Source organism: Manacus candei, unplaced genomic scaffold (genome assembly GCF_025592945.1).
Source record: "Manacus candei isolate 608988 ecotype Guabito, Panama unplaced genomic scaffold, ASM2559294v1 h1tg000038l, whole genome shotgun sequence".
Taxonomy (NCBI): Eukaryota; Metazoa; Chordata; class Aves; order Passeriformes; family Pipridae; genus Manacus; species Manacus candei.
This window is the reverse complement of record NW_026138086.1, coordinates 302,927-317,790: the sequence shown is the minus strand read 5'-3', so window position 1 is coordinate 317,790 and position 14,864 is coordinate 302,927. Positions and strand designations below refer to the sequence as shown.

Sequence of the window (14,864 nt, the reverse complement as noted above, 5' to 3'; positions counted from 1 at the left end):
AGGGGGTGACCTGGGCTGGGGGGACAGCCTGGAGCCTGTGGGGCCAGGGCTGCCTGAAGAATCTCACCCCCCTCATTCAGTTTGGAAGAACCAACTTTAGGCAAAGCTCTGTTGGGTGGAGAGCACAGCACCATGTCCAGGTGAGCCAGGGACAGGTTACTCAGCACCAGTTGGTCCAGCAAACCGTTAGAATATCAGATTTTATGGAGAAAACTGGTGTTCTCTGGAGCAAATCCATCTATTCAACAGCCACTTGTGAGTTTTCTCTCAGCCTGACTCTGTTCCCAGCAGGGACAAGGCAGAGACACTGGCTTAGCAGGCAGTGGAGAGGAGGAGAGCTTTATCCCTGTGCTCTGACAATCCCAATTACATGCATGAAAATGCAGCAAAAAGCAAATCAGAAATTGGGAACATATATCCATATATATTTGTGTGATGGAGGGAAAGCTCTGCCAGCTCAGCAAGGAACAGAGAGGAGAGCCCAGCTCTGCCCTGAATAACCCCTGGGGAGCCCTTTTAGCCCCAGCTCTTCCCAAAGCACCCCCCAACCCCACTGACCCACCTGGGGGGGCTTTCTGCTGCCATTCCCCATCCCAGCAAAGGGCTGGGATCCCACCTGGAGCTCCTCAGGACCATCCTGGCATCCTCCTCCTCCCCTCCCCTCCTTCTCCCCCCCTCCCCAAAGTCTCCCAGACAAACCCAGTCCCTTCCCCTGTGATGTTTATGCACGAGGGTGTTTGCACAGGCACAAAATTAATCCCCTCTCCGAGTGCAACCCTTTAACTTTCATGGCAATAAAGTGCAGACTCATTTTTCTCTCTGTCTCGCCTCCCTCTCCCCTTCCCCTCGTGCTGTGTGCAGATACAGCTTTATTCAAAAAGCTCTGGTGATTAATTTTCATGTAAGTTATAAATGAGAGCTTTATACAATTGTACCATGCGTGAAGAGGATTATTTTTCCAATGGATTACCATAAAAATGAAGTTGCTGAAAATGTGCTCCCTCGACTCCCCAGAGATCATCTGTTCTGTCTGAGCTGGCAAATAAAAGGGGCAGGAGAAGGGAGCTCTCACCTCTAAGGAAAGGAAGGGTCACCAGGTGTGTTGCTGTGATACCACCCAGCATTTTTCACCTCAGCCTTGGCCCCTTCCAAGCCTTTGGCTGATCCAAAATCTCTCCTGTGCTCCCTGATTTTAGGGATGACATGAGCCAAGCCTGAGGCAGCCATTGGATGGGGGGAAAGGAGGGTCTCGTGTCTGCTTTGTCCTACAAAAATCTTCAGAATCTTTTTACAGGAGAATAAAAATAAAGGAGATTTCAACTGGAAGTTGCAATTCAGCTGCATTGGCTGCTCACCCCAGCAACCATCCATTACTGAGCCATTCCAAAGGGCAGAGCTAATGGAGGGAATTTCTGCATTAAATAAAAATGAAAATACTGGACCAAATCTATCTCCAGCAGAAACCCATCGACTAAAAGCACCACAGAGCTCAACCCGATTAACAGGCTCCACTGAAGGGAGGATGGGGGTGATGCAGCAAGGAAGACAAACTGGGAGATAAAATGGGATTGAGAGTGAAGGAATGCAGGGTGGAACAGCCCCTGAAATGGGGCTGGCACAGGTCACAGCACCAGGAACTGCAGTGGGAGGACAGTGGGAGAAGAGGATTATTTTAAACAGAACTTTGAAGCTCCATTTCTCTCCCCCTCAAGCCCCACCACTTGGTGAAAGCTTTACTTGCCCAAACATTCCAGTTTTCTGTCTCAAATGGCTTTAGCTGGGCTGAAATATGTGGGCACACACAGAGCAGGGCTGGGAAACATCCGTGTGGGGAAGCAGCAGGATCAGAGATGAAGGATCACGGAGCAGGAACTGCCTGGGTTCTGCTGGGGACTGCACCAACCTCACCAGCCAAATGTTCTCAATCCCATCCTCACCCAGAGCCACATAACTCATGAACAAATTCCATTTCCAACTCATTTCCAACAGGGAAGTGGCAACGAGGTGGTAAGAGAAGTCAGAGGAGCAGGAGGAGGGAACAGTCTCGGGTCTCTGCACCGAGCAGATGTTTAGAAACAACCTCAAGTCATCCTTCAGGAGGATAATGGCTTTGTGTGTGCTCTCTGTGTTATTAAAACAATCAACAATGCAGGGAGGAGATGAAGGCTGAGCCCTGGGGCCTCAGTTTTCCAGCTGCCCACCCACCCCTGGGCACCCTCACACCTGAACATTCCCTCTCCCAGACACAGCAGGGCAGAGCTCATCCCCTGCAGGGAGATGAAGCACACCCAGAATTACCTCCCCTGAACCTCTCCTGGGATGATTCCCTGCAACTTCCTGCACACATCCTCACTTCAGGATCGTGTCACTGCTGGGACATTCCACACCAACGTGGTGGGAAAGGTGTGACTCTCAGTACATCCCATGAGGAGAGGGGTGGGAAGCTCTCACTGTAGGTGCACACAGGAGCTCTGGGGTGTTGTTTGGACCTGGTAACACCACAGGCAGCAGCAGCACATGGAGCTGTGGCACCATCCAGGACACCACAGCTGGGAAAAGAAAGGAGCAGTGATGCCACTCAGGGCCTCTGAGCAACCTGGGCTGGTGGGAGGTGTCCCTGCCTGGAACTGGGAAAAGAAAGGAGCAGTGATGCCACTCTGGCCTCTGAGCAACCTGGGCTGGTGGGAGGTGTCCCTGTTTGGAACTGGATGATTTTTAAGGTCACTTCCAACCCAAACCACCCCTGACTCTGCCCAGCCTGGCAGGAGCTGCACCAGGGCTCGACCCTTCCCTCCGAGCCACGGGACGTTCTTTATGGAACTGTGGCTCTGGAAAAATCAGCTGGATGTGCCAAGAGAGCCAAGCCCCACTCACCCTATGGTGCAGCCAGGCTCTGCCTCGATGGTCCAGATGCAGTTGAGGTTGTGGTCGTAGGGGGTCGGGTAACCCGGGGACAGGATCCGCCCCGAGGCCTCTCCTCTGATGGTCCCTCCACACTCAGCTGGAACACACACAGGGGGCAGGGGGCAGATTCAGGTTCTCACTCGGCAACAACACAAATCTCCTCCTACAAATACAACTGGGAGTATTTCCTGCCCTTCCCAGGGATTCTTAAAGCCCCCAGAGCAAAGATAAAGGGAATTTAATTCAGCGAAAAGGTTGAGTTGGCAGAATAATTCTGCATTTCTGGGCAGATCTGATGGGCTGTCAAAGCTTCCCTCCATCTTTCTGACTGTGGGGAGCATCCTGTTCCCCCAGTCTACTCATGGGGGGCGAGACAGCTCAAATCTTCTGCCTGTATTCATCAGTGTGGGAAAACAAAGAAGCCCAACATGTGTCTGTGTGAATGAACTCCAAAAGAATGTGAGGATTTTGAGTAATTTCTGTAACATAGCCATTAAAATTCTTTAACTTTCAGTTCTTAAGGTTTTCTTAAGAAACTCAGGCACGGCCTCATACACAATAAATGCAGAGCAAACAGGGTGAAGGTTAAGAAGGCACACAAATCACAGAATTTTGTCTTTTTACCTCAATAATCAGCAAAAAATTCAGCAAAGAGTTACTGCAGGAGTGGTCCTGACTCAGGGGAGGACAGAGTGGCAGTGTCTGGCACATCACAACCACGAGGGCAGTTGTGGAGTTGGTTGGAGAGAGTGCAAGAACCTCCCCATGTCCTGGACACAGCTAATGATGGAGCTGTAAAGTCCCAGCCCAACAGCCCTTCATTTGGACACCCAATAATACCACAATTTTCCAAGCAAGAAGATCTCCAGGTAAAAGGGAACTCAGGATTTGGCTTAGGAAGGATGAGGGGGGTTAATTAAAATGTCTGAGGGTGGGATCAGATGCCAAGCAGCTCTCAAACAGGCCTGACTCTGAGCTGGCAGATGCCTGGACACACGTTGATGCCTGGCATTATCAGAAGGTGCCCTCAAGTTTAACGTGTCCAAGTGAAAGGACAAGGAGTGGGAAAAAACAAAAACAAAACCAAAAAAGGAATGTTTCATGTTAAAACTGCTTGGAGTGCTCTCAGCCTTGTGTAAGAGGATCTTACACAAGATCCTCTAATGAATGCATTAATATCAGAGGTAATGACACATGTGTTAGCAAAGCAGGGCCAAAGGGCCCTGGTGGGCATCGAGGTGATGCCCAGTTTGAAGAGCCAGAGGTGTCTCACCTACACAGGTTGGCAGGGGCTGGTCCCACGCTCTCCTCTCGCCAGTCAGGCAGCCCAGGACCCTGCTGCCCCTCAGGGTGTACCCGGGGTCACAGCTGAAGGACACGGAGCTGCCAGCAAAGTGCCCCTCGTCGTGCACCTTGTACCCGAACTGGGGCACTCCGGGGTCCTCGCACTTGATGAGCTCGAAACCTGCAGGGAGAGGAAGGGCAGCTGTTTGTCTGCATCAGGTATTTCCCAGCCAGGACATGTTAACACAGCCCCAAAGGCAGCATATTGAAAATCAGTGGGTTTTTTTAATTAATGTTTTGAGTGAGGTCCCAGAAATCTGGTGGCTCGGCTTTAAATCCGAATTTCTGTGTGGCCACAGCAGAAAAGGTTCAATCATCTCCCAGGGAACAAGGGACAGGAGGAGAGGGAAGGGCCTCCAGTTGTGCAAGGGTCAGGTTGGACACCAGGACGAATTTCCTCATGAAAAGGGTGGTCAGGCCTTGGAAGGGGCTGCCCAGGGAGGTTTGGAGTCCCCAGCCCTGGAGATGTCCAAGGAAGGACTGGTTGTGGCACTGAGTGCTCTGGGCTGGGGGACAGGGTGGGGATGGGGCACAGGGTGGATCCAGGGGCTGGGAGGGCTTTTCCAGCCTCAGTGATCCTGGGATTCTGTGATCTCCCACACTCCAATTCCTCTTAGGGTATAAGATCTTTACGGAAAGGGCTCTTTGCCCCGGTCATGCAACTGTGGCACAGAAACACCCCTTCACCCCCCCACACGAGCACATGGGCTTAAAACTCACTGGAAAACTGCAGCTCAAAGCCTTTGCTGGTGTTGGCAGAGTTGGTGATGAACTCCAGCCACATGGAGCTGGAGGTGCTGTTGATGCTGGTGCCCAGCATGTCCGAGCGGCTGAAGGTGCCCAGCAGCCGGGCAGAGCTGTTGGTGCCATCATAGACCTGGGAGGGACCAGAAACACGGACTGAGAACCTGGGTTTAATCACTGCTTCAGGGACCAAACCAGCACTGCCCAGAGAATGTGGCTGCCCCAGCCCTGGAAGTGTCCAAGGGCAGGTTGGAGCAGACTGGGATGGTGGAAGGTGTCCCTGCCCAGGGCAGGGGGTGGAAAAAGTTGGTTTTAAGGTCCTTTCCAACCCGAACCAATCCATGATCCACAAGTGCAAACAGGGACAAAGCCTCTGAAGTGAAATAAAGAGTCTGTCCTGATGAGACTCCACGGTGCTGCTCAGCTGAGGAGCAGGATTTACACCCTGGAGGATCCACCTCCTCCTCCTCACACGGAGCTCACTCTGCTCTCAGGGCTGTGTCTCCTGAATTCATCCCTCTTTGCAAAGAATCAGCTCCTGAGAAAAAACATTTTCTCCCCAGACTGACTCACAGATGAGCCTTGAACCTGCTATTTATTAGTTAAGAAAAAGCCCAAATGGGGTTTTTCCTTTCTTTCAGACAGCAGGATTCTCTGTGAGGACAAAGAGCAGCTCCTCGCTCGTGGAGATCGATGGGAACCTTCCCGGGAAGCAGATGAGAAGTTGATGACAAACCTGGCGAGGGAACATAATTCCTTTGACAACGAGTATAGTCTCTGCATTAACTGGAAATCTTTCTCTCTTTCCAGTCATCTGTGAGCTGAAAATATGTGGATTACAGCTCTCTTGGAGTGCAGGAATATGGCACTTCAGTAAGGACAGAGGCGTTCCTGGAAGATGGCTCAGCATCAGTGATATTAATGCCTCCTTCAAACCCATTGCTTTGTGCTTAATAGAAACTCAGCCTGGATTTGTCTCCTCCTCCATAGAGTCCTGAAGCTTGTAAATGCAGATTAATCTGATTATGGCAACGCTGAAGAGTCTGGAGCTCTGCATTTAAATAACCCCCTTTTCGGGACAAATCAGCCTTGATTCTTAAAAGTACTAAAATAAAGCTAAAACCCTCCAGCTTCCCCATGTGTTACCAGTTTTTCCTGTGCAATTATGCAGGGAGGAACTGAAGTTTACAGGGTCCCTGGGGATTTTGCTGCTGTCTTGCAGAGTGCTGTGGCAATCACTTCATGTCACAGCAGTGACTGCCTGTCAGCAGTCCTGCTATGAGTCTGTCCCAGGGATCATCACCCTGTCTGGGCCTGGGTGGCATCTTCCAGGTCAGTCCCACCTAATTCCATTAAATAGAACATCCCTTCCCTTTCAGACCTTGCTCTCAGGGGCAGCTTCACTGACTTACCTTGAGGACATCTCCTGCCTCCAGCTCAAAGGTCCTGGCTTTCAGCTGGATCCCCTTCCCTGGCTGGGTCTGGATGGAGTAGATGCACTCGTGGTTGTTGTTGTAGTTGAGTGGGTAGTTGGGGGACAGCAGCACACCCTGGGTTCCAGTGACAGAGGAGCCACATTCAGCTGCACCAAGACACAAAAGCACATTTTAATAACCACGTGGACCTTCTGGCCATGCCACACATGCACGTGATTCCTCCAAAGGCCACAGTTCCTCACTCCTTCCTGCACTCAGGAAGAAGGAAAGAGGCTTTTCCCTGCTGTTGTTCCCTACAACCTGCAGTCTGTCCCTGCTCCATCACATTTTCCTGCTCAGACTTCTCCCCTCCTTCTCCAGACCTGCCTCCTCCTCTACTCTGAGCACTGTAAACACCATCTGACTTGGAGCCAAATTTGAAGTCAGAAGGTTTGTGGGACTCAAAACTGGGTAGAATGATGCCATTTAGAGAAGGAAGAGGTGGCAGCTTTGGAAGCTCAAACCTGTCCTGGATGTCAGGAGATGACAATTTAATGCTGCTGGAAAATAACCACCCCTCACCTCTGTATTTCATATTTTAATTACAAGCTTTGAGGACACAATCTCTGCCTCACAACCTCCCCACAGGGAACCTGCACTGCCTCTGCTGCTCCCCTAAGGAAGGGTCAAAGCAGTAGCAGCAGATACACCCAGAGGAGGCACTTTGGGGGGGACTTTCTCCTCCTCTCTTGCCATGTACCAAAAGCAGGGCCCTCACTTTGGCACAGATTCCCCAGGGATGGTGCTGGACACATCAGCACCCGGGATCTGCTGGAAGCAGCAGCTGGTGTGGAGAGTTCCTGCCCTGGACAGCGGGGCTGGACAAAGGAACAAAACACCCTCAGTTCTCTCCTCACCATCTCTAGAACAGGACCTGAATACAGAGTGCCTGGAAAAGCAATTAAATCTCCTGTGATCTTAACGAGCAAGTCTCCAGTTTCCATCTCCACCCGGGGTGAGCACAGAGATCTGAGCTGGGGCTGCTGTGACACGAGCTGGGGATGCTGTGACAGGGCTGTCACCCTGCCCAGAGCTCTGGGCCATCAGCACAGAGCCCGACCTGTCACCACAAACCCTTCTGAGCCAGCTGCAGCAGGGAAATGGCAGCCACCGTGTCCACGCAGGGCTGAGCTCTGAGGATCGGCTTGAAAAGCTTTGTAAATGATTCTGTTTGATTCCCGTTCCCCTGATTAGCTTTATCTGCAGCCTGGTTATTATTCATGCCCTGAAGAGCTGCCTGGCACAGCAGGATGATGCAGCCCTGTGACCTCAGCATTCCGCAGTGCCGGGAAACGCATTCGGCACCGCGGGATGAGAGGAGAGACCAGGCTGGCTCTGGGGGGGATGTCTGCTCTGCAAGGGCCCTCAAAGGTCACCCACAGATCAGGACAATGGCCCTGGCAGGCTCTGCCACGCTGCAAACAGGTGAGAGACCTGCCCTGCCTGCTCTGGATAAATCCCTCCTGGCTCTGGGCAGCACCAGAGCTCTGAACAACCTCCTGCTTCAACTGTACGACAAAAAAATGGGTTCCATCTTTTTGCCAAGGCCTGGAGCATCCTCCTGCCTTTCTGCAGTACAAGTTGGACCTCTGTTCCTTTACCAGGTGCCGTGGGCTGGGCAGGGGGTGCTCCCCAGCCCTGCCAGGGAAGGGTCTCTGCCCCCCATCTGCCCCCAGGGAGGACAGCCAGGAGCCAGCTCAGTGCTGCAGAGGAATCCTCCCTCTCCTCCGGCCTCAGATTTATTTATTTGTTGTGTAACTAACGGCTGGAGGGGCTCAAAAAGGACTTGCAGGGCTGAAAGCTCATCCCAGCTCATCCCAGCTCCCTCTCCCCATCCCTGCACCGACCCCCCCATGAGCGGAGCGACCACATCCCGGGGGGACATCGCCCATCCCGGGGGGACATCCCCCATCCCAAGGGACATCCCCCATCCCGAGGGACACCCCCCACCCCGAGGGACACCCCCCCATCCCTGCCCACCTACAACCAGCCAGCACAGCGGGACCAACCAAGCAAAATGAAAGCACATGACCACCTACCAACACACCTTGGCAGAGGCGAACTCCACACCCGCCGCCTCCCCCCGAGGCAGGTGAGCCGGGGGGCTCCTTCCAGCCGGTACCCCGGGAAGCAGGAGAAGGTGAGCACGTCCCCCACCCCGAACTGCAGCCCCTTCCTGATGCTGTAGGCTGGCACCTCTGGCTCGTCACAGGGCTCCAAGTCGTACTCTGGAAGGGACAGACAGACGGTTATGGGGTGATGCCTCACGTTCCATCCTCCCCCCGAGGATGAGGAGGGAGCTCCCAGTGTTGGTTCCACCTGCAGGGAAGTTCTGATTCCAGAGCTTTGTGAACCTCAGGATCCATGAGGATGGATGACCTGTTTGAGCCATGAAGACCCACCTGGATCTCAGGTCTCTCTACGTTCAACCCCCCCAGGGACATCACCTCGATTCAAACCCCCAAAACCACCCCAGGTTCCATTCCCTGTCCCTGTGTAATGGAGAGGGAGATCCAGCTACAACTCCAGCCACAACTGCTGCATGGAAGAGGAGAGACACTGCTGCTCTGAAAGTGGAAAGGATCTTTCCTTCTTCCCTTCTGGACTTTTATTGGAGGGAAAAGAGATTTGATCCAATGTAAATATTGCTTCACCACAGGAGAGAGAGTTAAGATTGTGTCTATAATGCATTATAATATTTAGTTGTGTAATAATTGGAATATAATTCCCTTCTCCCCATATTGAGTCTTGTGTTGTGTCTGGACAAACCCCTCTCACACTGGGGTGAGTTGTGGGAGGGGGGGTTTGGACTGGGAAATTGGATTTTTGGGGGTCTCAGCCCCTTGATTCAAAACACAACAAGTCCCATTCCCTGTCCCTGCTGTCACACAACCAGCCAGGTGACACCAGGGGTGACAAAGCACGATGGAGATTTGTCATTCCCCCTCTGCTTCAGGCAGACGGAGATGGATTGATCCCGGTGGGATTCCTGCTGCCTCTCCATTACTAATCCTGGAAATGAATGGATGCAGCATCTTGTTTGGGGAGTGCAGGAGAAAACACTTGAGCTGCTGCTGAAAGAAAGGTCACGTAGGATCTCGGCTGAGAGCCAGAACTGGGTCTTTGACCACAAAACACGTCAGAGCAAACCTCTCTGGAGGGTTGTTTTTTTTGAAAAAATAACAGACCTGCAAAGTATAAAGTCTGCACATAAATATATATATATATATATATATATATATATGCATGTAAAGGGAGCTAAAAATATAACTGGCTCCCAGCTTTGCTTTCCAAGAGAGGAAAGCGGCCTCCAAATACATGGAAAATCAGAGTTATAATTAGAGGCGAGCTTTTGAAAGGCAAAAAGCCATTTTCCCCCTCATCAAAACGAAAGTTAATTGGAAATTCTCTGACTGGTTTCCACAGAGTATCACATGCAAATCCCTGAACTTCAGAGGCCAGAACAAAGGCACTGGAAACCAGGTTTTATCTGCATCTATGGCAACAGCTCTGTCCCTCAGTGAGTGTGTCAGCACCGAAGCTCCCACAATAAAAATGGGCATTTCTCTTCCAGCCCCAAGTGCTGAATTCGCAGCTGTGGCCTCAGGACTCGGAAGGACACGGAGATGCATTAAAGAACAGCACCCAGGCAATAAACTTGTGTCCCTTAACTGATTGTTTTTGGGGAATGGCTTGTCAGGGCACTCAGGCAGCAAAGATTGACATTCCCTGGAATGTGTGCACAGGCAAATGCTTGAGAGTCCTCTGCAGGACTCCAGGTTGGAGGACACAGTCAAGCAGCAGGTGCCCTTCAGCCAGAGATCACCACACAGGGAGTGCTTACAAGGGGGTGACAGGACTGAACCCTCTGGAATTAAATCCCTGTAGGTATGTTCACTGCTTTCTCCCTCCTCCCCCTCCTCCTCCTCTCTCTGTTTCTGGACACAGTTCCAGCCCCATGGGCAGCACTGTCCCTCTTTCCCCCCAAGCCTGCTCTGGTTATCCGAGGAAAATCATTGCAGCAGGTACAGCCTCTCCAGCAGGGCAAGCTGGGACAGATGGGAGCTTTTGGAGGGCTGTGCTGAGCAATCTGGACTTCTTGGCCAAGGAGCAGGGCAGAGTCACTCCCATCACCCGTCTGGTCTCTCTCTGTGCCTCTGGTTTGTCGCTCCACTTGGATGCTCAGCCAGTGACCAACCTCTGCAGCCTGTCCTGGATGTGCCTCTGCCCCAGAGCCAGGCTGGGAGGGCTGGGAGTGTCCAGCCTGGAGAAGAGATGCTCCAGAGAGACCCTGGAGCCCTTTCCAGTGCCTGAAGGGGACTTTGGACAAGAGCCTGGAGGGACAGCACAAGTGGGAATGGATTCATATTGGAAAAGGGGAAATTTGGGTGGGATATCAGGAAGGAATCCTTTCCTGTGAGGGTGGGGAGGCCCTGGCATGGGTTGCCCAGAGAAGCTGTGGCTGCCCCATCCCTGGAAGGGTCCAAGGCCAGGCTGGAAGCAGAGAACAAATATCACATTATTCATGGAACTCTTCGGAGAGGGAATGAAAACAAAATGGCCAAGGGCAAAATGGGCATCAGTGTGTTTTCCACTGAAAGAAAACTCCTCCACTGAAAGAAAACTCCCCTGGGGGATGGCTCATGGCACAGGACCATCGGGATGATGCCACTGAGGAACCACAGCCCAATAATCCCATGTGGATGCCCAAGAGCAGCAAGTTCCAGTTCAAAAAAAATCTCCCTCCATCTCTGCTTTTCCAGATTTTATCCCAGGCTTTCACCCTTTCTCCCCTCTCCTCCTTGTCCCCTAAAAGGCAATACCTGGAATAGAGAGATGACCCTTGGATAATGGGAAAAGGAGGGTGGGGAGGCCCTGGCACAGGTTGCCCAGAGAAGCTGTGGCTGCTCCATCCCTGGAAGGCTCCAAGGCCGGGTGGGAAGAGGAGAACCTTTAAGATCCCTCCCGACCCAACCCGTCCTGTGATTTGCAGCAAAGCAGGAAGGGAAAGGATCAACTCTTCCCCCAGCACTGCTCTTACCTGAGAAGGTGATGTTGAAGCCCTCGTAGGACATGGAGAAGTCGGAGATGAAGCGGATCTGGGCCGAGAAGTTGCCGAAGAGCCCCGCGCTGAGCGGGGCCGGCAGGCGGGACCCCGTCAGCTGCTGCAGGGGCTGGGCAAAGCTGCTGTTCTCGGTGATCAGGAGGTAGTCGTGCCCATTCTCCAGGTGAAAGGTGTGGAAGGTGAAGAACACGCCTGCAGGGGAGGGAGGAGCAGAGGTGGTTTCACTCCCAGGGTCCCCACGGCTCTCCCCGAGCCCGCCCCGATCCCCCCCAGGAGCAGCTCAGTGAGGGGGGACATCCCAGGGAAAACCGTGTTAGAAACAAAACAGATAAAACCCCTGAACCCAGGGTGTGGGACAAGGCCCAGCACAGGGCCAGGCAGTGGGGATGTGGGACTCCTGTGCCTCGGGAATGTGGGAACAGCAGCAGGAGCAGCAGCAGCAGCAGGAGCAGCCTGGCAGCTCTGAGAGGTGTTTTATTAGAACAGTGTTGACCTTTAAATAGAGAGCAAGAGCAGCAAGAGCTGTAGCTGTGAGGACTTGAAAACAAGCATGTTCCAGAAGGAATTCATACCTGGAAAAATAGGACTTATGCCAAGTATCAAGGTCAGAGAGGCTCTTCCAGAAGATGAAGAGTGTCAGTGGTGGAACTGCAGGGACCTTCCCTGCCTTCCCGTGATGGGACTGAATCACAAAATCATGCAATGGTTGGGGTAGGAAGGGACTTTCAAGACTGTCTAATCCCACCCCCCTGCCATGGGCAGGGACACCTCCCACTAGTGCAGGTTGCTCCAAGAAAATCCTACACTTTTATTCACATTACACTGCCAAAAACAAACCCCACAACAGATCCAGCCACAGAAGGAACAGCCAAACACGGGACAAGTATTTTGTCTCGTCTCCCAAATTCGATTTCAACAATTTGAAACATTTTTTTGGGAGAAGGCTGTGACCTTGCTGCATTTTGGAAATGAGCTAGAAAGGAGTAATGGATTACTTAAAGCATCCTTCACACCTCCAGACACAGAATGGGAAGCACTTCAGGGTTTTGCAGGAGCCTCCAGCGGGGTGATTTTTTTTTCATGCTGGAATTCAAACGCCATTAGAAACACTTATTGTGTGGAAAATAATTCCATCTTTGAAGGGGAAAAAATAAAAAAAATAAATAAAAACCAACAAAAAATGGCAGCAACAGCTTGGAGGGAGCAAAGGCAGGCAGGACCTGAGATCAGAACCCCTGTCACATCCTCGTCACAGCGAGTTAACAAGGCAAAGCCACGGCGAGCAATAAAAAGCCTCTTTGCATTTATATGGCTTTTTTTCAGCCCAATATCTCAGCTCGGTTTCTGAGTGCCCAGGGCAGGGCTCCTGAGCCCCTGATTGCGTAGGATTGGGATTCACCCTCCTCAGAATCCATCTGGAGAGACACAGCCCTCACATCCCACACATCCCACACATCCTACACATCCTACATATCCTACACATCTTGCACATCCCACACATCCCTAAACATCCCACACATCTCTAAACATCCCTACAACACATCCCACACATCCCTACAACGCATCCTACACATCCTGCACATCCCACATATCTTGTACATCCTGCACATCCTACAAATCCCACACATCCCACACATCCCTAAACATCCTACACATCCCACACATCTTGCACATCCTACATATCCCACACATCTTGCACACTCTGCACATCCCTAAACATCCCTAAACATCCCACACATCTCTAAACATCCCTACAATGCATCCTACACATCCTGCACATCCCACATATCTTGTACATGCTGCACATCCTACAAATCCCACACATCCCACACACCCCTAAACATCCCACACATCTTACACATCCCACACATCTGGCACATCCTGCACATCCCACACATCCCTGCACATCCCACACATCCCTCCACCAGCAGTCTGAACAGTTCTGCTGCCAGCAGGGAACACATTTACACAACTCAAGCACTCTCTGATTTTCCTTGCTGTGGTTTTCCTTTTCCCAAAGCCCCTTCTGTCCTGTCCCTGCTCACAGATCAGCTCCTGCCCCTCCACTGCCCCTTGGGAGGAAGTTTTGGCCTCTCCCAGGTTCTTCCCTCCCAGGTCTTTGGGAACATCCCACACGTGGCCAGCACACAAGTTCCTTAATTGCCCCAGCTTGGCTGTTCCAACAGTTATTTTTATGTCACTGCAGACACTGAGTTACTTTATGGCCTCACAAGCTCTACAATTTGAGTTTAAAAGCAGCTTAATTTTAAAGGTATTTAAATGCTTAAAGGGAGACTATTATTTTTAATCTGAGAGCTTCAAAGTGATTTCTTCTCCCTATAATTTGTTTTGCTGTTTCTTCTGCAGAGAATGGGAAGGAAAAAAAAAAACCAAAACAAAACACCAACCTTGTGTTTGCAGAGACATTCTGTGCCACAGTAAATTTCAGACCAGAGCAAAGGTTTAATCGGTCACAAATCCTTTAAAATGAGTTTATAATTAGCCCTTATGGCAACAGTTCCACAGCCCTTAACTGGCTCTCCTCGTGTGCTTGGAGGTTTTACCTTAAAAAACCTGCAGTCCTCCAGCTCTGGGGACTGAACTGCCCTTGTGTTGGGTTGATTTTTGTGGGGTGATATTATTTCTGTTCCTTAGGTTGGGCTGGGTAAAACTGAGGGCACGAATTTCCTCTCAGATGATAAACAGGGAGAATTAAAGACATTTTGCCCTCCCCACATGTCACTCACAGGTCAGATCTATTTTCAGCTGACTGGTAGGAGCAATAAACACTTGGAAACTATTGGAAGCTTCCTGCCTCTCTGGAATTTTGCAGGGGCACCAGTGGAACCAAAAATGTTCTGTCAGGCTCCATTTAATATTTACTTGGGTATAAAGAAGGAATTGTCAAAGTCAAGAGGAGCCCTTTTGCTTTGGGTCATTCAAATCCTTCTGCCTGGGACAGGGAAGGTGATCAAGGAGCAATGAGCTGCTGCACAGGGATAAAGCTGGGATGTCCCTGTGAGCCCTCCTGCTTCCCAGTTCCATGGGAGAGGCTTTGTGTTGGTCTCCAGCCTCTCTGACCTCCATTTCTTGGAAGGAAACGCTTCCATGTGACCAGCAAACCTTCAACAAGCACTTGGATAGAGGGAAGGATAAATGGAATATTCAGTTATAATGTGATGCTGTGGAAAGCAGTCCACAGGGATGCTCAGAGCCAAGGCTGAGTTGTTGGGATGGTCCAGGAGTGCCCACAGTGCCCTGCTGGCAGGGCTGGGCTGTTCCCTCTGCCCTGAACTGGCCCCAGCAGCATCTCCCAGAGCCCAGAGAACAAA

At 51.4% G+C, this 14,864-nt stretch overlaps 1 protein-coding gene across 1 annotated transcript in view; it reads right to left on the bottom strand.

Annotated features, from left to right (window-relative positions):
- The window catches only part of CSMD2 (CUB and Sushi multiple domains 2), a 245,256-nt gene that overhangs the window by 80,586 nt on the left and 149,806 nt on the right, over positions 1 to 14,864 (bottom strand). The window contains exons 21-26 of the mRNA XM_051794414.1: positions 11,509 to 11,724; positions 8,507 to 8,695; positions 6,405 to 6,574; positions 4,969 to 5,125; positions 4,178 to 4,369; positions 2,875 to 3,001 (exon numbers count right to left, since the gene is read on the bottom strand). Coding sequence (XP_051650374.1) covers positions 2,875 to 3,001; positions 4,178 to 4,369; positions 4,969 to 5,125; positions 6,405 to 6,574; positions 8,507 to 8,695; positions 11,509 to 11,724 — 1,051 coding nt within the window. The remainder of the gene's footprint in view (positions 1 to 2,874; positions 3,002 to 4,177; positions 4,370 to 4,968; positions 5,126 to 6,404; positions 6,575 to 8,506; positions 8,696 to 11,508; positions 11,725 to 14,864) is intronic.